Genomic DNA, 24,148 nt, shown 5'->3' with positions numbered 1-24,148 from the left:
TAATGATGCTAATATGTACACAGTATGTTTTAATGGTTGTCAGTGGCATGTAGATCAATATGAGGATAAGCGCTGCACACAACCACTCACAGAATTGGAGCTTGTTATGTTTACATTGTTATAAGGCATGACAGTTTGAATTACATCTCATTAGCATATTTGTTTTAACATTAAATTTTATTCTAATATAAAAGATTTTGCCTTATAAATTCATAACAAATTGTGGTTAATTGCTTTTCTGTTCTTTATTCATTTATTCTTTATTCTTCGAATATTTTATCCATTATTTTGTTGTTTAAAATTGCCTGCAGTGACCCAATAATATACGCCCAACCAATCTATTATTTATCTACTTTACTCTCCGAATTGTTCGCTGTTTTTACAGAACAATGGAATGCCGATACTTGCTTCATTCTTGCGAAAAAACCACCGTGCTCTAAAACTCTCAACACTAGCTTGTCTCAACATTCTCATCAGAAACTACGGTTAGTTCAATCTACCTTCATTTATTTCTTATCCAAAATAGGCAATACCCATTCTTAGGCATCACTAGAGGTCTGTCCACACTATAAAATGTTTTGTGACAAATACATGTAATGTGCCCATATTTGGGAGTAATATGCCCATATTTGGGAGTAATATTACATCTTCATGTCCATATATTGACACTTCATACAAATATATGACATAAAATTTGATGGTATGGACAGAGCATTCGCTGTATGTCCGTTAACCCCTTAGTAGTGAGGCTTAATTGATCGAGTAGTAGGCCTAATTTTAAGTCAATTTGCATTTTGGTGTAAATTAAATATAGAAAATATCCACCAAGGTTTATATTAGATGATTAAAAAAAAAATTTGTTTCGCAGCAGTCTACCGTTCTCTGATTGGAACTAGTACAGGTTCTAGCTAATTTTAACTTATTGCTGGATTTAAACCTAGGACTATGGTTTTGGAATGTAATCATCAAACAAAAATATAATCTAGTTTGCTTATTTTAAAGGGGAGCATGTGACAGAGGTTATGATTAATGGTGTCTTGATGGAGATGCCACCATTGATCAGTGAGACAGATCTGCACATCTCACAGCTTTCTTTAACATTGCTGACGTCACTGGCGCAGATCCTTCCACGTTCCATGCTCAAAATCAAGGCAGAGATACTCCCCCAGGTGCTTAGTCTCATTCGATCACCCTTACTACAAGGTAAAATTAATAATTTTGTTATTGTTATTAATGTTGCTAATTTTGATCTTCTACTTATTGTTTATAGTACATCTGACTTCAATATATTCAGTTTGCTTATTACAGAAATTGTAAATACTGTATATTGGCTTCTCATTGTAAAATTTAATATCTTAAAATATTATTCTTGTTGTAGTTGCACTACTGCCTTCACCCTCATTGTCCCTTGCCCACACAGTTAGCAGAGGCGTTGTTTTATTGTCGTTTTTATTACTACTTTCTTAAAATTGTCTTATTCTTACTATGCATACGGGATTATTAATGCTTTGATTATTGTTGTTGTTGTTGCTGTTGTTGTTACTGTTGTTGTTGTTGTTGTTGTTGTTGTTGCTGCTGCTGCTGTTTTGTTGCTGATGCTGTTGCTGTTGTTTTTGTTGCTGTTGTTGCTGCTGCTGCTGCTGCTGTTGTTGTTGTTGTTGTTGCTGCTGCTGTTGTTGTTGTTGTTGCTGTTGTTTTTGTTGTTGCTGTTGCTGCTGCTGCTGCTGTTGTTGTTGTTGTTGTTGCTGTTATTATTATTTATTATAATTATATTGCAATTGGTGTTATTTTCACTTTTGAAAGTGCATGTCTTTTCACTTATACCTTGTATGGTGATGCTCCACAGGTGGTGCTTTAGATGCTATGTTGGAATTTTTCAAGACCCTGGTATGCACATCAACTGCAGGGATGATGTATGCTGATCTACTACGTTACCTAACAGAACCAGTGTACAACCCCACAGAAGCAACTCAACCACCCAGTGCTCCATATGCTGTTCATAAGCAGGTATCTCATATGATAATGATTTGCATGTATGTGTATATGTATATTTTCCTTTTTTGAAATTTAGGAGGAGTTGCAGAATAGGCCCTGTAGACCAGCGGCGGTGGCTGTCGCACAATGCACCAGTATTTTTTGTTAAATATTGTTATAAATATATGTTTCAAAGTACACAATTGCATGGTAAGAATCCTATTAATGTTAAATGATTGGAATAAATGTAGAGCATGGAAAGGTTATAATTTTACTGCTTAGTGACTTTTTAAGGTACACAAATAGTTTTTCTGTCATTTTAGGCTTTCCATTCAGTCGCCAAATGTGTTGCAGTGCTGACCATAACCTGTAAGCAAGAGAGCTCCAGTGTCATCACACAGTTCATCAATGATATAAAGGTGAATATTCTTTTTCTTATTTTAACCAAACAGTGAATATTAATATACAGCCCTCAAAATTAATGTTGGCATTCGGCAGTGCCGGCGTAAATGCCGGCGTCTAGGCACCCGTCGCCGGCGAGAAAATTGCCGACGTGCAGAAAAAGCAGGATTGCACACACAGGAACTAGGCCTAGGCGGGCTAGGCCTAGAAAACTATCCTACATGCATTTCTTTGTTAAATTAATTAAAAATATAATTTGAAATGTCAAACATTTTTGTTAATGTGTGGTAAATATATACTAATAATGTATGTATGTATACAGTTGCAATCAATTACTTTTCAAACACCAATTCAACAGAAACGTACTGCTACTTTTCACGAATAAATTACACTAATTAAAAAAAAAACGGAACTTCTAAGTTAATCCCTTACACACATGTAGCTGTTCTGTCTGTATTCTCCGTTGATTTTAGTGAAAGTGAAAGACGATCCCCAACTCACACGTTCTGCAGTGCGTCGCCAACATCTCCTAGAAAGAACAGCAAGTTGAGCGTGTTCATCGTCACCAAAGTTTGCTATTATCATTATTGTATGCCTCGATAAAGAGCAACTGTCAACATGTTTTTTTTTATAATACTTATCAGACATCCAAGTTTTATAAAGAATATAAAAATGTATATGTATGTATCATAGTCTGATGAAAATTATGATTATTATTGATGTAATCATGCTTTTATATTGTTTTATTTATTCCTGAAATTATTTTCCATTATTTTTTAAAGGTTAATATTGTATTCTTATTTATGATTTCATCTTTAGAATCCCAAATCAACAGACTCAGTCAAGCTATTTGCTTTGTTATCTGTAGGTGAAATTGGCAGACATGTGTAAGTTTTACAACCATTTACTAAATCTTATATTATATAAATTGATGTTAAATCATTTTGAGCTCGTATTACTCCTGTCTTTCCATTCAGAGTTTTCCAGTTTTATTTGATTGTCTTGCAGTAGTGCAAGACGCCCCTTATAGGGTGGTGTGAACTATTCTAATTAAACATTAGAGCAGGGGTGAGCATAGAAATCGGTCGGAGGGGCGCACACATAGAGTTTTTAATTGATTTTCGGTTGCCGCAAAAATATATCGCTGGCTGAATGCATGCAACCCATGGCCAAAACTTTGCCCAACTGTGCGTTATAGAATTGATTTTCTTTATTAATTTGTAAGTTATTTTTTATGAGATTTGAACCTGGATTATGGTATTGCAGGGTGGGCACATTAAACACAAAGTGACAGCACTTCCACTAAAATATATATTTTAGAAGCAAAGTGTAATAGTATTTTGAAATTCAGTAAATTAATTTTTATTTAAGAGAATACATAAGCCATGAATTTCAAAATAATGATTGTTTATTTTTTCTGTCTTTATAGGGACCTGAGTGGTCAAGTTGGACTGCAAACAGTTTTGATTAACTGCTTCTCTCTACCCAGTGAAGAGGTCAAATCAGCTGCCTCATTTGCATTAGGTAGGTAAACCATTATAGTTTTCAATAAAATAATCGCCCACAGCAACAATCTGATGAAAGTAAGATTACTTTAAAATAACAACATTTCCTTTTGCTGTGTATAAAGTATACAGGTCTTGGGAGGCTGTTGGAAATTAAATGGGGTTACAGATTAATAATAATAATGGTCAACTTATAGAGCGCATATTATGGAGACTTCTATGCGCTTAACCTAAATATGAAAAACTGTACAAAGAAAGAAATTGTGAATGAAAGGTACTTTCGAAAGTGGGTTGTAATTTAAATAGGAGCATGGATAAAATATGGAATTAATCATATTTTTTAAATTTTAATAACCTAATTTATAAAATATTAATAACATTAGTAATATACATATTCTATATTTATAATAATATAAATATAATATATTTATGGTATTAATAATAATATAGAATATATATAGAAGTAATAAATATATATTTTTTTCTATAGGTAATGTAAGTGTGGGTAATCTTCCTTTATACTTACCTTTTGTTCTGCAAGAGATTGAAAGTCAGCCCAAAAGACAATATCTTCTCCTACACTCTCTCAAAGAGGTAATTTTGTATTTATATTTTGTTATCCAATAATTTAACATCTTTGCATTGTTTTTTATCACAAGTAATTGATATTAAATCATATTGTCTATGTTGTTAATAAAGCTTTAGTGCCCTATACAAAAGGAACATAACTATGGTATCTCATTTTCTGAAATTGTGTAAAGATGATTCCTTTATTGTCGAGGGATGTTCCTTATTGAGAGAAATGACATAATGTAAAGTTGGTTTATGCAGAAACGTACTGTATCACAGACTCCAATGACCAATACCATTGATATATGTATTTTACCTACCCTACCCATTGAGTGTGTGCATGAATCTTAGCCTCAATAATATTGGAAATCATCATTTAATTTTAAGGAATTGGTTTTTATTTATGTTTTTATTATTATGTTTCGTTCCAGATTATTACATGCCAATCTTTGACAACGAGTTCTGTGGCAGGTTTGCAGCAATATGTTGGTAATATATGGTAAGACATTTTTCAGTTTTCAAATATAACCATTATTATCCTTGTTATTTTTGCCATCATTATTTTCAGATTTTTTGGGGTTTCTTAAGCCAAAGAAAATCTAGAAACTATTTTTATGAACATATTGATAGGATAATAATAACCTGTGTAAGGTACTTTATTTGCATTGCTTCTCTCCACCCAGGAGTATAAATGGGTACCTGGTAGGGTTAAATGCCAAAATGCGCTGATGTAGCTGCTGCAACTTTATGGAATATGTTCCATAGGCGTTTAATCCTTTGACCGGGGGTAGTAATGTGAAGCGCTGAGAGGCCTTGTTGGTGTTAAGCGCTATATAAATCTAACATATTATATTATTATTATTGATAACTGCTTTCTGTTTCAGGGCTATGTTGTTTAAACACTGTGAATGCCCTGAAGAAGGGACTCGTAATGTAGTAGCTGAGTGTCTTGGAAAGTTGACACTAATTGATCCTCTTAATTTACTTCCTAAACTTAAGGTAGATAACACATATTTGTCTGTCTACATAACTGTTTTTTTGCTTTATCATGTCTCTTAAGAGTGTGTTTGTTTTAAATCTATGCTTGAAATACTGAGTACACTTTTTTTCCAGTGCTATACATACAGACTTTGATGGTTATAATTGAGTAGTTTATGATTTATTAATGATTGATTAATCATTCATTGATGACTGATTGATTGATTGATTAAGCCTTCTCTATTTACCCCTTCTGTTTAAGTTGTGCCCCTATGCCTTCCCTATCTTAGCCCACCCTTTCATTAGTCTTCCTTTTTAATAAGCCTGCCTTCTGATAAGACATCTTTTGATTTTATTTCGTAAGGATTACCTAACAAGCCCATCAGCATTCACAAGGAGTACTGTGGTGACAGCGGTAAAATACACCATATCAGATCAAGTAAGTTTAAGCATGTTAGTTTAAACATTGAATAACATCATTCTTATCTGACACCAGGGACTTGACCTTTGACACAGTGGAAGTAAGCTAATGCATCCTTGATCGATTTGGTTTTTTCCTGTTCATTTTCCTTCATTGATTATTATTGCTTTAATTGATGACCTTCGACCTCAATATGAGGCTTAGGTAATAAAGAAAGACTATTAAATGATGGAGGAATTAGTTTTCCTCCATGATTAAATCCTGAAGGAGAAACAAACAATGTAATTAGATATGGTAAATAAAAAGTATTAAAATTTAAAAAAAAACAAATTAAAGAATTCAAAAAAAATTTTGTTGAAGTGCGACTGAACATTTTTACGACAATTGACATCAGGAATATCCCCAATCAAATTGTATATGTTATTTTTCAGAACAAGTTTCTACAATACAAGATTTTATAATCAAATTAAATATTCAATATTATTTATATTTACTAGCCACAATCAATAGATCCTTTGCTGAAGTCATGTATCGGTGATTTCCTAAAGACCATGGAGGATAGTGACTTGAATGTTCGTAGAGTATCATTAGTAACCTTCAATTCTGCTGCACACAATAAACCGTCATTGGTACGGGATCTTCTGGATGAGATCCTTCCAAATCTCTACAAGGAAACGAAAGTGAGGAAGGAACTAATCAGAGAAGTAGAGATGGGTCCATTCAAACACACAGTGGATGATGGCTTGGACATCAGAAAGGTATAACATTCCTCACACTTAACTGTAAATATCATTACAGTGCTCTCTCCAGTTTGAGACTAAATAACAATCTATTAACACTAAGCTATCCCTCTATGTGGAGACTGAACCTTGAGAACACCCAAAATTTTTGGTCTCGAATTGGATGGTGAACTGTATTGGAGAAACTCTGAGAACTATTGTTAACAACAGGGTTAGGTCATTGTATTAAATACAATATTTATTTTTCCTATGTCTTCGGCAAGGCACTAATCCATGTTTCCCTTGAGTTCCCCTTGAGTTTCCCAACATCCGAGAGGATAAGTTGATCCTTCAGAGATACTTCAGATTGTCGTAACACTCCTTCAGGGAGCTGTGTATATGTCACAAATACATTTAATCCAATGAATGGGGTAATGATATGAAATAAATCTGTATTCATTTATTTTATTAAATCAAAATCTGTTGATACAATTGCAATTTATTGTTCAGTATGATTTAGTTGAACCTCTAAAACAATTAGTTTTTAGTGAATCTGTTGTTGACTTTCTTGTTGATTTGTTTTGATGTGTTTAATATTTACAGGCAGCATTTGAATGTATGTACACATTACTGGATTCATGTCTGAATAGAGTAGACATTTTTGAGTTTTTGAATCATGTTGAGGAAGGGTTGAAGGATCATTATGATATCAAGGTAAGATGTTTAAATTGGTTTATTTACAATTCATAAATGTAGATTTGCATGTTTACTATCAGTTATTATCTTCATTCATTATACTTTTATAATTATTATTTAATGTACATATAAATAGTATTTCTGCTGTATGTGTACCCATTTCCAATGTGGTTTTGTCCTTGTATCGAACCAGAAATGTGAATGTTATTAATTATTTTTTTAAAACTACTGGTTGTAAATTATCGTCTTTTGTAGATGTTAACGTATCTCATGCTGGTACGCCTCTCAAGTCTTTGTCCTCATGCCATGTTACAGAGTAAGTAGTGCTTTAACATCAGTAGCTATGGTTTACCTTAGGGTGGTAGGAACATACCCTGAGTCATCAAAAACCACCAGATTGTCTTGAACTTGGCTTCAGTATTTTATTTTGGGCCCATAGCTCACTGCGACATTCAAGAACACATTACTTAGAATGTGAGTGAGAGTAAATGCAACAAGCCATGCATTCTAATTTAAAGATTTGAATACCACACGTTTTTATGGTCATGATGACATCATGGGTCACAATGACATCATTTTGTAAAAGGAAATTTGATTAACTGGATAGAGCTTATTGTATTAATATTGATAAATAGTTTTTCACAAAATAATATATTAATTAGGATCTGAACCCAATATGAAGTCCAAAGACTATTTGGTTGCTCTGACAGCTGAACTATACAAGGTTTCCAAGTCTCCCATAATTTGTTGGAGTCTTTTGAAATCTGGACAGACTCCCGCAACCAAGCTAGAATTTCTCAGAAAATAAGCCAACTCCTGCAAATTAATTAAATCTGCATGTTTTTACTACTGTATTGCTCCTTGCTTATCATTTTTTAACAGAAGTCAGTATCAATGGGTATCAGTGATTACAAAGAGCAGCAAAATATAATTAGATGTGCTATGAAAGTTGTAAAAAGTCTTCCGAAAATTACTTTGGAGCCCGACAATGAGCCAAAGCTGGTATCTTCCCTAAGTGCAGATTGTTTTTCTTGATGTATTGCATAATTAAACAATTGATAAATGCATTTTGATTTTGTAGGGCTGGATAGACTAATAGAGCCTTTACGTACAACATGTACAACCAAAGTGAAGGCGAACTCAGTTAAACAAGAGTTTGAGAAACAAGATGAACTGAAGAGATCAGCGATGCGAGCGGTAGCGGCATTGTTGGCAATGCCTGATAGTGGTAAGTCATCACAACCTTAATTTTAAATCCAGGCTCATCTAAAATCGATGGAATTAAGACTGGGACTGCCCTGATTGATAGTATTATATTCAATTTATTTGATTTTAAGTTCAATTTAACAAACAAGTTAAGTTGAGGTTACATGTGGCAGTATTTATATAATAATTACCTGCAAGCCAGCATTAAACTAGCAGATATTATTAGCTAGTAGTGGAGTATTATACTTGTCTTGTAATCTAAGGGTCCTGGGTTTGTATCGTGCCAGAAATAAGTTATTTTTCTGATTACTGAAAAGACCATTGTCTAAGTGTCATAATGGGACTCGGTTTATAAAGCATATTAGGCCATGTGGAATGGCATTGGCTTGCTACCTTTTTTACCTACCAAAATAGATGCCCCAGTTTAAATAAGAAGTGAATAATATATATATTTTATATTATTAATTTTTAGTACTATTTTTGTGATGTTTTCATATGTGTAATGGCCTAATATAGTATAATACATACTTAGTATCGAAATGCACGCCATCGTGTCGGGATTCAATATTTTGACATTAATTATGTCATCATCATGTAATGGCCTATTGTGTATGTGTTTTTGGTATTAATGCAAATAAAATTATTATTCCACAATTGGGGAAGCACCCCTATCATACTTTTTGACAAGCGTAGTTGAATAAGGTTTAGTTTCTTTTGCTTGATCTAATTTTTTATTGAATATTTTTCATTCCCAGATAAAAACCCGATGTTAAATGAATTTGTGACTCAGATTCGTGCCAGTCCAGAGATGTCTACGATATTTGACGGTATCCAGAAGGATAACTCAGGGCCTGCTGGTGACACATTTATGGACACCAGTTAGGAGGAAAAGATCAATTCCCTGTACTTTATTATTAAAATCAAGTAACTTTAGTTTTTTTAAATAATTTTGGCTGTACAATGAAATGTTATGCACAATGCTATAGCTACAGTGTTATGAATGTTTTTATTTGCAACAAAGTTGCTACATACCATTTGAATACATTAAATATTGTTCCCGGAGATTTGCTTACAAAACAATACATATACATATGTATGTTACTCTGTATGTTAAATATCTGGATAATCAATGTGGCACTGTGGAAAATGTTAGTCAAGTTCAAAGTGATTAAATTTGGATGAAATATGAATGCTATCCAGAGATAATGAAGAGGTTACTAATTGCAAAATCAAATTACTTTTCTCTTATACATCCACTATTGACATCATAGCCAAAAAAAAACCTCATTAACTTACTAACAAATGTTAATCAGACCCCTTATCTTGCTGTGCATTTGTATTAATAGTAGAGCAGGTATATTACGTGTTTTGGCTCTCTGAATTATGGTATAATGATTACTACATTATATAGTATACCTTATGGTTTCAAAAGGCTGAGCTTTTGTATGTTTTGCACAGAATTAACATTAAAAACTTTCTAAAATGCTTGCAATCATCATCAAGTTGTTGTTTTCCCAGTTTGTAACAATTTTTAAAAAATCAACTTTGAATTTAGATAATGATTTTGAGAGACAAATACATAATTTTACCAACCAATTTTGCAGAAATATCTATTACTCTGATTTTTGATTTTTATGATGATGAAAATTACAAAATGGGTATAATATACATATAATTACATGGAAACACAATGTGTACAAAGCAATAACAAAGGTTTGCAGATCTTAATTTAAAAGACGAGTAACATCTAGACTACATGGAATCTGTTTATTAAATTCCCCATGAAAAAATGGTATATACAAAGCAACAAGGTGTATATCCTAGGCAATTCAACAGTTTTTTTTCAATTGCCTTGGTATGTTCATACATTTAGTAGTGATTTATAAATTGTGGTATGTTCGTATTTTGAAAAGCTGTTTATTTTTATCAAAAAATATCTTTTTTTCTCTCAAAAATGAAACACTAGCTAATAATGGCATATCCTAGTGATGTGTACGGTGCTTGTTCATTTTTTTCAGTGCACTCCTCTTATAGAGTACCACAGTCGTGTCGTCACAACACCAGGTGGCGATGTTGGTTACCATTCATTACGCCTATGGTTTAGAATAGGCTTTCTGGAATAGGCATTTTAAAACCTCATAATTTACCATCAAAATGTACTAAAAACATAAAAAGCTTGCATTATTTTAGTTATCGAACACACATTTAATCATCAATTAACATTTACAAAGAAAAATTAAGATACGACTTCTTAATAATTACGTTAGAAATTGGGATCAGTGGTTTGTCAGTTTAGAAAATGGCATCGGTTGAACACATTTTGTGTTGCCGATAGCAACGGAGTATTATCAAATGGTATCGTGGCGTAACACTGTAGTAAAATATTATTTGAGCCTAAGCTCAGATATAATGGAATGCACTTTATGCTGTAGTAAAATGTTATTTCAGCCTAAGGTGAAATGGAATGCTACTGTTTGTCCACCCTCTATTATATAGACAGAGCAAACTTTTAAAATCCAAGAGTCAACACACTGGTCTAGAATTTATAATAGTGTCAAAACACTATATATTTTTCATGTTACATTTTTGTAATCATTGTGTCTTTACACCTTAAACCTAAAATAATGCTACTAGTACGGTATTTGTTAATTGTTTCATTCAATGATATTCATGTTTTTTTTTGTTTTTTCAAACGGTGATGCTAAAAGATATGAACACATACTAATTACTTTTCAAAAAATCTTCTATATCTTACGAGTTTGCTGGGGCGCCCTCACAAGCTTTTATAATATTTTTAAATATTTGCTCACATAAATAGATTTATCCTTCTATGAGCCTTGATGATGGCTGTGATGTGGCATGTTAACACATTTTTGATTTGTTGCCGACAGAATATAACTTTTGATGTACTGTAAAGCATGCTTGTGGCTGGCAACACATTGAGATTTTTTTTTAATTGGGTCACATGGCATCTTGATGTGCCGTATGTCTTATAGTACTTCAAATGGTAAGAAGCAACAGAAAGGTTCAATCATAGAGCCCAGAGAAAAATTCCACATAAGTGGCAGCGTAAGTCAAGCTCTTTCTTCCTCTCTGGTCATTTTCAAATTCGTCTAGGATGTTGAGATTATGGTGACCCTCCTGTGAGTTAGTCAACAATGAGAATCTCCATAAACACAATAAAAAGCGTTGCATCTATTTTGACCACCTTTTTTCAAACCCAAGAGTGTCAATTCAGTGCTGGTACAGTATTTGCATATGTGACAACGCCCTCCTTGTATCATTCATCAATTAAAAGTCAGAACATTATGCTATTGTTGGGTTTGAATCTCATTTGGGGACAACAAACACTTTTTCTCATGATAGTAATGTGTTGCAAGCAAGAAATATGAGCTATGCAGCATTAAAAGACATGGACACTTTAATACGATGAGGTACACAGTCATTGTAAACAAAGTAGTCTAAATGCTAAGTTCATTCACTTAGGCTTAGAGTTATTTGCATAGCGAATAAAAACGACCAACTTAAGATTGTATATACATTGTTGTTTTATTGTGTTTCTTTGGTTTTGGTTTGATGTAATTCAAATAATGTAATTATTTGACAGCATGATTTCCATTGAGTTGAGAAATATGCATAAATCATAATCATGTGCAAAACATTATGGTTCAAGATCACTGACAAACAACAAAATCTAAATCTTCTTGCCTTATACATGCATATAAATTGTAAACAGTTAGGAAGAGGAATCCGAGGGGGCGGAACATATTACCCAACAGGGATTTGAACCCGGGACCTTCTGCTGTCTATGCAAACACCAATAACCAACTGGGCCATTGATCCATAGTATTCGAAGTATTCTTTACCATACCTTGACAGACTATTGTAGAAACTTTCATTTAGACCAATTGATAAGTTTTTATAGATATTTAGGTCTGGGACGTCAGAAATTTAAATGACCCTCACATGTACACCCTAAATTGGATCATCACCAACACATAGGCCTAATAGTTTCTTCCCTGTAACTTGGAAAGTTTCATTATCAGTTGATCCGTTTTTTAAATATCTGGTCCGGGACGTTTTCCTTTCAATGGTCCTCACATCCACACCCTACTCCGAATTGTCACAAAAATTTAATCATTTCTGTACTAGACCTTGGCAAACTATTAGAGAAAGTTACATTTAGACTCATTGGTAAGTTTTTAGAGATATTTAGGTCTGGGAGTCAGGAATTTAAATGACCCTAAAATTTACATCCTAAACTGGATGGTCACCAACACATAATTATTTCTTCCTTGCAACTTTGTTAAACTTTTTCGAAAGTTTCAGATCAGTTGACCAGTTTTTGAAATATCTGGTGTAGAGTGTTTGCCCTTAAATTCCTTTAACTGGTCCTCATATCCACACCCCACTCTGGATTGACACTAATTATATTAGGAGACACATCCTTGATATATAATCTATGCTTCGACAAATGGAAAAGTTCCAAAAGCATGGAAAGTGACCAAAGTGCCGGGCGGAAAAACCCAGTGAAAATAGATAGGAAAACGATATGGGAAAAAAAATAAATAATAATAGTAATAACAATAATAATTTTTCTAAATCGGACTTAAGGGGAATATTTTTTGTCTTACTTTCCTCTTAACGTCGTTTTTTAAATTACTCTATAATTTCTCCATTGTCTAAGTTCCCCTAATGTAGGTTTTAGTAACATAACAACAACAATAATAAATAATAATAAAGCCTTCTATGCGCTTCACATTATCATTACCCCGGTCATTGGATTAAACGCCTATGGAACACAAACTCAAGCTCCCTGGGGGAGGGAGTATTCCATAACGTTGCAGCTACATCAGCGCATTTTGGCATTAACCCTGCTAGGTAACCATTTATACTCCTGGGTGGGTGGAGAGAAGCAATGCAGATAAAGTGCCTTGCCCAAGGACACAAGTGAAAACAATCCCTGGTGAAATGCTGAGTGAGGGATTGAAACCCCGACCATTTCACTTAATTATGATGGTAAAAGGTAGGACCGTCTGATTGTTGATCTTTGATTGCATGCTGTTGGTGTGTAGTAGGGCCATGATGAACTAGTCATTCTTTCCCGACTACCACTCTTATGAACTTCAAAAATGATTCTGAGGTGTTATTCTAATCTAAACTGATTTTAAGTAATTCCGCATCAGTAGCCTATAGCCTCGACCAAAGATAGAGACCTGGGCGTACTTTTTGTGTAATCCAAGGACTAACAGTTATTTTTTAAATACATTATTTCCTCACTTGAAAGCAATGATCAGACAATGCATATGTGGGTCTAGATCACATCCGATTTACTTTATCTTTAATAGTTTTAACATTACAAATGTCATTCCCTTCACTGCCTAAAAGTTCTAACTGCACGTTCTAATTTGCACAGAACGTGACCTATGCCCTATACATCCTATTCGAACACAGTATTTACCTTTCTTTGATAATGATGCTCGTCGGGCAGTCGGACCAAAAAAAAAAAAAAAATACGCCTGGTTTTCCAATCCCAGCCATCTAGAAGTCCCAATTTAAAAAGAAATCTCGTTTTGGGGGCTGGGACACCCCTTCCCATACCCACACCTGGCTCGGGGCTTCGGCCCTCAGATAACGCTGCACGCTATAGTTACACCCGTAAATACTTAGGCGCCCCCTCCCCCCAGTTGGACATCTTAGCCCTGTCTCTTATACCGCCCCCAATAAATTATATCCTAGAGCCGCCACTGTGTGTCACGCTTTGGAGTTCTCGTGTGTGGGTTGTGTTCAAAATAATATCTCAAAAATGGCTGCACAGATTTAAGTGAAATTTACAGGGAGTGTTAGGTATAAACCAAGAATGAGGTGATTTTTGGTGACGACCCGGAGTAGGGTGTGGAGTGGATACGAGGAAAACGTCCTAGACAAGATATCTAAAACCTAATCAACTGATCTGAATGAAAGTTTCGTGAAAGTTACATGGAAGAAATTATTAGTGTTAGTGACGATCCAAATTCGGGTGTGAATTTGAGAGCCATTGGGTCCCAAAACTTAATATCTCTAAAATGGTTCAGTGGATCAAAATGAAACTTTCCAGAATAGTTTGGCATGTTTCAAATTTAAGAAGTGTTTAAATTTTGGTGACGATTCGAAGTAGAGTGTGGATATGAGGATCATTTAAAAAGTATGTTAACTTTACCGTATAACGTAGGCAGATACAATAGCTGTATGAATATTCAAATTAGTGCAATTACAGTAAATATGTACAGCGTTTTATATGTACTAACTTCACTTTTTTGGGAACTGATTGGAAATATTTTTAAGTCTTTATATTTAATCATGTGACGCTAAGAACTTATTAATTTGACTATTTGCATAATATTTCCATTTCAACACCAACACATGGCATGTATTTGTTTTTGTAAACTAAAAATATATACAACTAATACAATAAAAGACATTTCTGGTTGGCCGCATTAGTATATTTCTTGTTTAGGTGGTGGTTGGAAAGTCAGTGGGTTGCCACATTTTTTACAGTGTCAGTAGTTGAAAATAAAATGTTTCAATACTATATACTTACTATACTACTACTACTACTATAATACTATATACTATATTGCTTGGATTATGTGTTCACAACGTTACATGTGTAGTGAAAAGTAGGCTGACAGTGAATTTTAGTGAAATCATTTCAGATGACAAAATCTGAAAATTCCCAATATGAAAGAGTTCCCAAAAATCCAGAATAAAGTGTTTGGGCGAGTTACTGTGTGTTTTTGAAGAGCAGTGGAGCGAAGTGAGTTGGAGTGGTAGTGGTTGAAGTAAATTACATAAACATATTTTGGTAGATATATTTTATAGAATAGGATTTGTGGTGGGCCGAGATATTTGCTCTTTCTGTTTTAATTATTACCGCCACCATCAAAGGAGGTTATGTATTCCTTGCTGTCTAAGAGCGCAATCAACAAACCCCAAGTAGTGATTCTCCCGTCAACATTGTGTGAACCAAAGACACCTTTTTTTTTTTTTGAAAATTATTATGATTGATACAATTATAACATCTTGTTCCTATTTTAGCACTGTTATAAATAATAATAATTGTAATACTAGTATCAAGCATAATTTTATTCGTATAAAAATTGTTTCTGACTAGATTCGAAGCTGCAACCTCTCACCGTTAAGGCAAGTATCATTCCTTATATGTATTATACCATGAACACCTATAGGATATATGTGCAGATCGCAGATCTAATCCCCAGGCACACTTTCTCTCATACAACTTAGCACTCTTATTATTAATATAGTTTATACACACACACACACACACACACACACATATATATATATATATTACAGCCTATGCAATTATTTGTTTCTAGCCGTACTTATTGTGTAATGGAGTGTATCTGGTGGTATTTGAATCTGTTTAACCATGAAGCCTCCATGGTCTAATGGTTATGACGCTCGCCTTGACAGCGAGAGGTCGCAGGTTCGAGTCCTGCCACAGAGGCATTTTATTACACAATTTCTTTATTCATTTATTTACAGGACTACATTCGTTGAGAGCTATGCTACACAATGTATTATTATGTCCTTTATTGTGTATAAGAGACAGGCATGACACTGAGACTACTGTAATTAAGACATTGGTGTTTATTGATATGAAATTTTCGGTAGCACCAGCTACCTACATCAGTGTACAAATAAACATAAAAAATATAAATTTATGATAGAATACATTACCATAAATTCAATATCAATAATTAAATGTTAATAAAAAAATCTAATTTTATGATATTTATTATTATAACACTATCAATAGAGTTGTAAAGTTGTATACTAAAAAAATAATACTACATTCCAAATGAAAAAAATTAACAGTAGGGTATGTATTTTGTGCAAAACATTATGGATTGAAATGCAAACACTAACAAACTACTGCCCGAATCCAGGGGATGCAATGCGTGCCTACGCACATCATTAAATCGGAAATGTCCACATTTTTAAGACAGTTTATAATATACTGATCATAACATTTGGTAATAAAGATGAAAAGAGAATCTTTAATCTTTACATTTTATTTATTGTTAAGGCCAGTATTAGGCATTAAAATTGCAATTGCAATGGAAAATAAAATCTGCTGAGATTCAACTGACTCTTCCCCTACCACCGAACCAAGTTGGTATATCTTTTTACCTCATTAGTGACAATCCAGAATATGGCCTTGCTGTAACCAAGGAATTTCAATACATTTAAAAAAAAAAAACAGATTAATCAACAGGTATAATGCCGTTTGTCCGCAAACTTCCTTCACTTGAATACTGTGGGTATGGTAACGTTTCTTCTGCTTTTTCTGCTTGTATTAGAGGTTCTATGTGTAATGGATTAGTTGCTGTACCAGTGTAGGAGTCTTTAGCCCACTCCTGTTCCACTCCAGAACCAAATAAAAGATATGTGAGCAGGCCCAATGCATAAATACCAAAACAAATCCAAAAAACAATTTGCCATTGTTGTCTGGTGTCCTGCAAAAAAAAAAAAAAATAATGTAACAATCTGATTAAATGAAATTCAATGGGTGTTAACAAAAGAATCTTTTACTATAGAATCTCAGAACCCCCTTTCTATTTTATTTAGGTCTATTTCATAAACTTACATTTATTACACCCATCATAGAGTATTAGGCTCTTAAAATCAATTTCTTTTAATATTAGTGAGCTTCCAATATAGAACGAGAACATACAACAAATTCACTCATCCAAACTGTTGCTGCGTATGTTCTACTCTATATCAATATTAATGTTTTACGACGCGTACCAAAGATGTCAGTAACGCAAAGACTAACGCACCAATGTTCAATACAGTACAGACCTTGTTCTGGCCTGAACGTAGATTCGGCTGACAACCGCTCCAGATTTTAGGACAGAACATAACACACAACAGTCAGACATGCCCAGTCAAATTAACATAACACCATTACGTTCTATGTTGTACATATTTGCATATCACAAGCTCCCTATTTCCTCTCGCTACTACATTTTTATCTATATACAAGAGCTGTCATCACCTGTTAATTGCAAACAACCACTCTCACAAGTTGGTCACACTGTACAAATAAAACACAGAATTAAATGTTTACTTGGTGTTGTTTCATATACACCATTCTTAACAATATACCTACTACGTACATTGTTCTCTGTGAGGGTGCCTACAATCAATGGACCTACAAATCCAGGAATTGTAGCAATAGTATTTGTGAAGCCCATCAGCACACCGGCATACTTTGGAGCAATGTCGAGATGATTGATGTTGAACCCTGACATGGAAAAACCTCCGCAGCCAACGGCTAGTGTCAAACATAAAATTGCAAGTGGCTTATTACAACCAACGTATCCAGTAAGGACAAGAAACAGAGCAGGCAACATCATACCTATGAATAATAATATTATAATTTTGTTAATTATATAACACTACCAAGACATAACATTGTTATTGTTGGCATAACAAAGTAATATTAATACAATACATTAATTAACAATTTAACAAAGATGTATCACAACTTAGCTTGGGTGATAAGGTGCTTTGTTTCCAAGGTAACAGGACTTTTTCTTATGACCAAACTCCACTTCCTAACCCTTATAACGTGACTTGGTACATGTGGAGTATTTTGTGAAAATGTCTGTCTTGTGAATACGATTGTTACATAGAATGGGATTTGCTATTGGCATACCCTCGGCCATCTGACGATGTTAACTTACTGCAATAACTTAGCTTACTCACCCAATGAATTAAATAGCTTTCTTGTATTTGTAGTGCTAAGATAACCATGAGAACGCAAATAATCTGCAATCTGACCGCCACTAACAATGATCAACCAATTTGCAATATATGGTACAGCTGATAAATATCCACTCTGAAATAAAATACTGTACTTTAAAAATGGTTCATAAAAATGGTTATATAAATGATAAACGAAAAAAAAAACTGGGCTTTGTAGCAAATACAACCTTGAACCTTATGTTTTGGTAGGTTTTCCATTATGGTTTTATTTATAATACATCCAACAGCAAGAGGGATGGATGATACTTTGTAAACATTCTTCAAGAGGCTTGGGAAGTGGAGTTTTTATTCATTAGAAAAAAAGTCATGTTGTCACAGGAATTGATCTGTAATCATACAAATACATACATGACTATAAATCACTATTCTAAAATGAATTTTAGGGGCCATGGTATTAAATTAGAAAAATAATTATCATAAAAGACATTGTTCATCAGAGGCCGATAAAAAATGTTCTACAATTAGAGGTGGTCTTAAATTAGAGAGTTCTTAAATTCGAGGGAGCCCTTTATTTTTAAATTATTTAATAGAATTAAATATATTATTGTCTGTAGCAAAAGCTAACATTTTTTTTTTATTAAAAAGTTTGTAAATCAGTGAGAATTGTTTTAAATCTGTCAATCATTCAAAGTTGATACATATTTAACTCTTATAAATGAACAATTCAATATTTAAATTTATTTTCTAAACATTTTTTTAGGGTGTACATCAAACATTATATTTAACCTTATTTACAAAAAATTACTGCACTTACTCTTGTAATGTCAAAGCCAAGAATGTTCTTCATATAAGATGGTAGGTTTGTAAGCATGGTGTAGAACCCATAATTGTTTGCAAAATGAGAAATTGCTATAACCCATAATGGTAACGACTTGGCCATAGCCAATATTGGAAGTTTTACAGCCTGCAAATAATAATAAAATTACACTGGAGGTTGAGTTCTTATATTCTGAAATACACACAATTGCATTTATAATACTAACAATTTCCCGCTGTGAGACAGTGGCTGCCTCATGCCTCAGTTGCTGGTTGGATTAATAATAGGAGGATGCTAAGAACTCCTAGAACTGTGACACAATTAGAGGGTTAGCTTTGTGTTAAAGATTTAACATTGTTATTCTGTTCTTTGAAAAAAATGGTCTAGAAGTACAGGGTTCTCAAACTGGAGGGTGTACTGTAGTTAACTGTGATAATTAACTGTCACTTTGAACTGAATTCCAACATTAATCAATCAATCAATCAATCAACAGGAATTTGTAGAGCGCAATTATTCACGGCCGAATGGAATGGCAGTCGTTGGCAAGCAAACTTTTTGAGGAAACTGAGCTATATCATCTCCAAATGTAACCAAATTCAAGTCGTACCAACAGGAATTTGTGGTGTAACCAACCCTGAATAAATCAAATGAAGTTTGTTTTTAATACAAAATAAGTTTTTGTGACCAAATGTGGTACTTGTAACTTAATAAATAATATATGCATTAATCAAATTAACAACCATGAAACATACTTTGCTTTCAACTTTGCCAATGGACTTCTCGATGAATTCTCTTTCTTGAGGTGATATCCTAGGATGTTGTTCTGGATAATTATGAACAAGTAGTGTCCAAGCAGCGAACCAAATCACTCCACAAGTTCCTGTTAAATAATTAATAAAATCTATGAATAATCAACATAAAAAAATTAATATCCAATTTAAAGACATATTTGGTCTGTAAAGCATTCCGAGATTTAATTTTTTGGCATAGTGGGAATTTTGTTTTCTTTTTTATTTTAGTTTATGTACACCGCTTAGAGGTTCCGCGACATTAGGGGCTATATAAATCCAGGATATTACTATAATAACATATTTGAAATACTGATAAAAATGATTATTAATATTATTACTATACTGTGTTTATTGTAAGACTTTTGACTAATATTTTAGTTGACCACATTCGTACTACAGTACACTTTGCATATCATCATCATAATCATAATCTTCATCATCATAACCATCATCATCATAATCATCACCACCATCACCATGACAACCACTATTACCATTACCATCATCCCCATAAAATGTATTATAATGAGATGTCCTTTAAGACCAACAACTTGTGACCAAATGTACTGTAAGTGAAGTACTTTAGACTGTACCTACCAAAGACATAAAACACAGAAGGCCATCCACCAAGAAAATCGGTTGAGCAGAGCCATCCCGATAATGGATTGGAAATGACAGTCCCTAGTTGAGATCCTACAAAGAAATTCAAAGAATTATTGTTAATGCTATACACATTGACCTAATATAAAGCTAAGGACCACTGTAGGTAATGAGGACATGCTGTACAGAAGATAATGATCCTGGAATTTTACGCCCATTATATGACATACGTTTCTGCATATACATAGTTTACTATTACTTTCATAAACAAGATAGTAAAAACTTGATATATTTGATGATTATGAAAAAAAGAATATCCTCTGAGATAAAATCAATATCCTACGGTAGTTTTCGGGAAATAAAAAAAAAACAGCCAAATATATTACTTGATAATATCTATCATTATATATTTACATATAAGTACTACAGTTATTTAACAGAAAGTCACTTAAATACCTGCATACGTAATAGTGAGAAGTTTACTGCGTTCAAATGGAGGAGCCCAGTTTGACCACATCGCATGCATTGCTGGAAATGTCACACCCTGCAAAAATAGACATACATAGTGAGTTGATATAATTTTATGCTAAACCAAGGTTTATAATCACATTTATTTTTTACATTTATAAGTGGAAACATTGTGATGTCACATACAACAATATTAAAAATCATTTTCTAAGCAAGAGGCAGCTGGCCTAATAGTGTCTAGAGGCGACATAACCTAATTATTTTTTCACTTCAGCCCTTAATATGGTGGGGTGGACGTGAGTGTGGCCCACATGTCGTCAGGGATTGGTGGACTACCAGTCGAAGAAACGCTGATGCTACCTACCACTTTATTTCGCTATCCCACCAAAGTATACTCGTGGGTGGAGAAACAATGTATGTTGATTAGTAGTTATTACAGCACAAGCCCATCCTTTGGGGCACCCCTATTATGGCGACATCCCTATTAAGGGGAGATATCTATTAAGATGATATTTTTTTGGTCACAAAGATATCACATAATAGGGCTTCAACTGTACTTCCTTAAGAACTTCCTTGTGAGATGACAATCCTTACCTCTCCTAAGCCCTCTAAAACTCGGAGAGCAACCAGGTAACCAACACCATGTTGGGCTGCAAGAGGAGTAAGCAAGGTGAAAACAGTGGTGCATAAAACACCAATCCCGAATAAATGTTTTCCTCCAAAAATACCCCCAAGCCAGCCTCCAGGTATTTGAGTACAGATGTATCCATAGAAGAAAGAAGATAGAATTAAGCCTTGTGTTTGTTCATCCCAATCAAAATCTCCCTGAAAAAGTTGAGAAAAATAAAATGATAGGAAAGTGTGAAGTTAATACAAAAGCTTATTAAATGTGGTGCTGGGGGTGCGGAATACTAAATTAATATTTTGACGACATGCACAATATTAGTTTTTAACCATTCTATTTTGTGCCATTATGTTTGCAGCATTGTGCTATGACACTCATTATTAATGTTATCATTGATTTTTTATTTTATTAATTTAAATGATATCAGGCATAATTAAATATCAACAATCAATCAGACGCAACTCTGTTTGATTGTCTGATACCTTGCTTAATTTAGACATATCAGAAAAAATCAAGTGTTCATTTTGTGCTGTTTGTCTAAGTCAGTCTAAGCTCTACTTCCATATCTGATCATCTGATATAATGTCTGTCTGCAGTAGAAATGCCAGGGGGTGGGGGAGCATGTGATAACTGAGGAATTTTTTTCATTAGATGATACTCATGGTCCAAGGACGAGGGTTGCGGTGTTCCATTAGACATCATAGGGTTCAGGGGCTATGCTTCTTGAAATCTCCAGGCTTTTAGCATTTTCATTTTCTAAATGACAATTTTTTTTTGGCTGCTGCTGGAAGGCAGGGGTGTTCTCTGTCACCTCATGGATCCCTCCTGTTGAGTCAGACAAACAATAATCTGATACATAAATAATAGCCTGCTTAGTTTTAAAATTATCTTTTACCTCCTCTTTTGTCGAGTTGTACGATTCAGCTGGACACACTGCACCTGTATAATTGTTTGTTCTGTTTAAAGTTTTTGTCATGGCAACCAAAGCTACACTCAAGTTCACTCTCATTGCATAGACATTCACAAATCCTAGGCAGCCGAGGAAGGCAAGAAGGTAGCGACATGATATAATTCCTGGTATCTGTCCTGTAAATTTTTTTTAAAAGTAAGAAATTAAAAATTATCATTAAATAAAATATATTGCATGGATATACTTAGGCCTAGGCCTACTTATATTTTATGCATTAGGATGAATCTATTTATTTAATTATTTGTGGATGAAATTATATATTTTTGTATTTAGAGTTAGGAATGAAAAGCACAAAAATCAAAACATCAATCCTGTAAAACTAAATTACATATAATAATACAATTTACAAAATCGTTCAGAGCTCTCATTGCATCCTCCCAACACTGCCAGTCTCCAAAGTGATTCACCTTCGTTACATTTAACAAAGGCCTATTTTATGCAAAATTGTGTAACATCATAATCCTAATAGTAATTACTATTGTATTATATTATAGGCCAGGCCCTAGTTAGCCGGCCCGAAGTATATAATATATGACGCACATTGGAGATTGTTTGAACATGTATGTTTATCTAGCCTGCGCCTGTAAAACTTTAAACCCAGCATTAACACTTTGTTTTTCTGTATTTATCTGGCCTAGCCTGCAGTATGTATGCCTAGGCCTAACGCAGCCGAATGTGCCTACGACCGTAGCGTATCTGCTACGTTATGTCGGCTAGCAAGGCCTAGTCTAAATGGCCTAGCTAGGCTAGCCTGGCACTAGGCTAGAGTTACCTTTTAATTTAACGAGGTAGTCGGAATCACTAGACATTTCACTCAAAAATTAATCCGTATCTACAAGAAAAGTTACAGTTTACACAGACTGGACCAAAATCGATACAGCCTTCAGGATTCCATTATATCATTCATTATCAATCATGATTTCAACCGTCTCACGAATAAGTCATACCACCAGACCCCTGACTGAAACAATCACGTGACGTTCATTCACGTGACAAAACAAAACATAGGGGAGTCCTATATTCACGAGAATACTACGGGTTGCAACATGGTTGCAACACAATTATTAGATGGGAATGGGCAAAGGTAGCGGCATTGTAGTCACCGTCATACTGACCAGCGTTTACATTATCACTATTAACTGTCTGCAGTATTGGAGGGTGCCTGGTAAATATGCCTACAGAGAGGTCTAACATGGTAAAAACCTTTTCTAATAATAATAATCTAAAAAAACAAAGATAAAATACCAATGGTATCAGCATAATAAAATACATATCAAATCTTATCGATTTACATAGGCCTAATAAAAAAAATGATTTAGCCTACCAGCCAAATTAATGTTTCTACAAAATATTGTATATGTTACGTAGAAATGGTAAGTAGGCACTGCTAACCCTGCGTCTTCAATTCCGTGGATTTTACGGTTTTGTTGCACCAAATATTGAAGTTTTTCTGTTTAGGCCTACCTCAACGAAAGGCCCAATAATAGACCTTTCCGGAATGTAAATAAATCTCAGTTAACCGACCGATCAATACGGGCTATTTAATATCCAGCAATACACGCATGTCCCCCAAACTCCTAGTCTTTGGCGGTTCTACACACTGTTACAACAACACTCTTATACACATCT

The 24,148-nt window shown here is 34.0% G+C and overlaps 2 protein-coding genes across 3 annotated transcripts in view; one reads left to right on the top strand and one right to left on the bottom strand.

Annotated features, from left to right (window-relative positions):
• The window catches only part of LOC117120702 (cullin-associated NEDD8-dissociated protein 1-like), a 21,404-nt gene extending 11,337 nt beyond the window's left edge, over nt 1–10,067 (top strand). For both annotated transcript variants that reach the window (XM_033265743.1, XM_033265742.1), the window contains exons 19-32: nt 1,003–1,203; nt 1,847–2,007; nt 2,298–2,393; nt 3,196–3,263; nt 3,806–3,900; nt 4,372–4,475; nt 4,883–4,950; nt 5,336–5,450; nt 5,794–5,868; nt 6,348–6,608; nt 7,173–7,283; nt 7,521–7,581; nt 8,347–8,493; nt 9,227–10,067. In XM_033265743.1, coding sequence (XP_033121634.1) covers nt 1,003–1,203; nt 1,847–2,007; nt 2,298–2,393; nt 3,196–3,263; nt 3,806–3,900; nt 4,372–4,475; nt 4,883–4,950; nt 5,336–5,450; nt 5,794–5,868; nt 6,348–6,608; nt 7,173–7,283; nt 7,521–7,581; nt 8,347–8,493; nt 9,227–9,354 — 1,691 coding nt within the window. In that variant the 3' untranslated portion in view covers nt 9,355–10,067. The remainder of the gene's footprint in view (nt 1–1,002; nt 1,204–1,846; nt 2,008–2,297; nt 2,394–3,195; nt 3,264–3,805; nt 3,901–4,371; nt 4,476–4,882; nt 4,951–5,335; nt 5,451–5,793; nt 5,869–6,347; nt 6,609–7,172; nt 7,284–7,520; nt 7,582–8,346; nt 8,494–9,226) is intronic.
• Nucleotides 10,068–16,101: 6,034 nt separating this feature from the next.
• On the bottom strand, nt 16,102–23,476 carry LOC117120714 (sialin-like). Its single transcript, XM_033265769.1, has 10 exons — nt 23,292–23,476; nt 22,445–22,635; nt 21,519–21,749; nt 20,913–21,000; nt 20,454–20,549; nt 19,818–19,945; nt 19,063–19,212; nt 18,249–18,381; nt 17,657–17,898; nt 16,102–16,993 (listed from the first exon to the last, which is right to left on the bottom strand). Exons 1-10 carry the CDS (start codon nt 23,326–23,328, stop codon nt 16,742–16,744), a joined length of 1,548 nt encoding a protein of 515 aa, XP_033121660.1. The 5' UTR covers nt 23,329–23,476; the 3' UTR covers nt 16,102–16,741.
• Between the last annotated feature and the right edge of the window lie 672 nt (nt 23,477–24,148).

Source organism: Anneissia japonica, unplaced genomic scaffold, assembly GCF_011630105.1.
Source record: "Anneissia japonica isolate Jap-2015-1 unplaced genomic scaffold, ASM1163010v1 scaffold287790_len634930_cov199, whole genome shotgun sequence".
Classification (NCBI taxonomy): Eukaryota; Metazoa; Echinodermata; class Crinoidea; order Comatulida; family Comatulidae; genus Anneissia; species Anneissia japonica.
The sequence above is the reverse complement of the archived record's forward strand: the minus strand, read 5'-3'. Positions and strand labels throughout refer to the sequence as shown.

What these genes read in the sequence shown, in the direction of transcription:
- LOC117120714 (XM_033265769.1), bottom strand. Translation starts at nt 23,328, where the DNA reads ATGTCTAGTGATTCCGACTACCTCGTTAAATTAAAAG. An exon ending in ACAACTCGACAAAAGAGGAG is followed by an intron (nt 21,750 to 22,444) that starts GTAAAAGATAAT and finishes CAACTTTTTCAG; the next exon opens with GGAGATTTTGATTGGGATGA. An exon ending in TTGGCAAAGTTGAAAGCAAA is followed by an intron (nt 19,213 to 19,817) that starts GTATGTTTCATG and finishes TATTATTTGCAG; the next exon opens with GCTGTAAAACTTCCAATATT.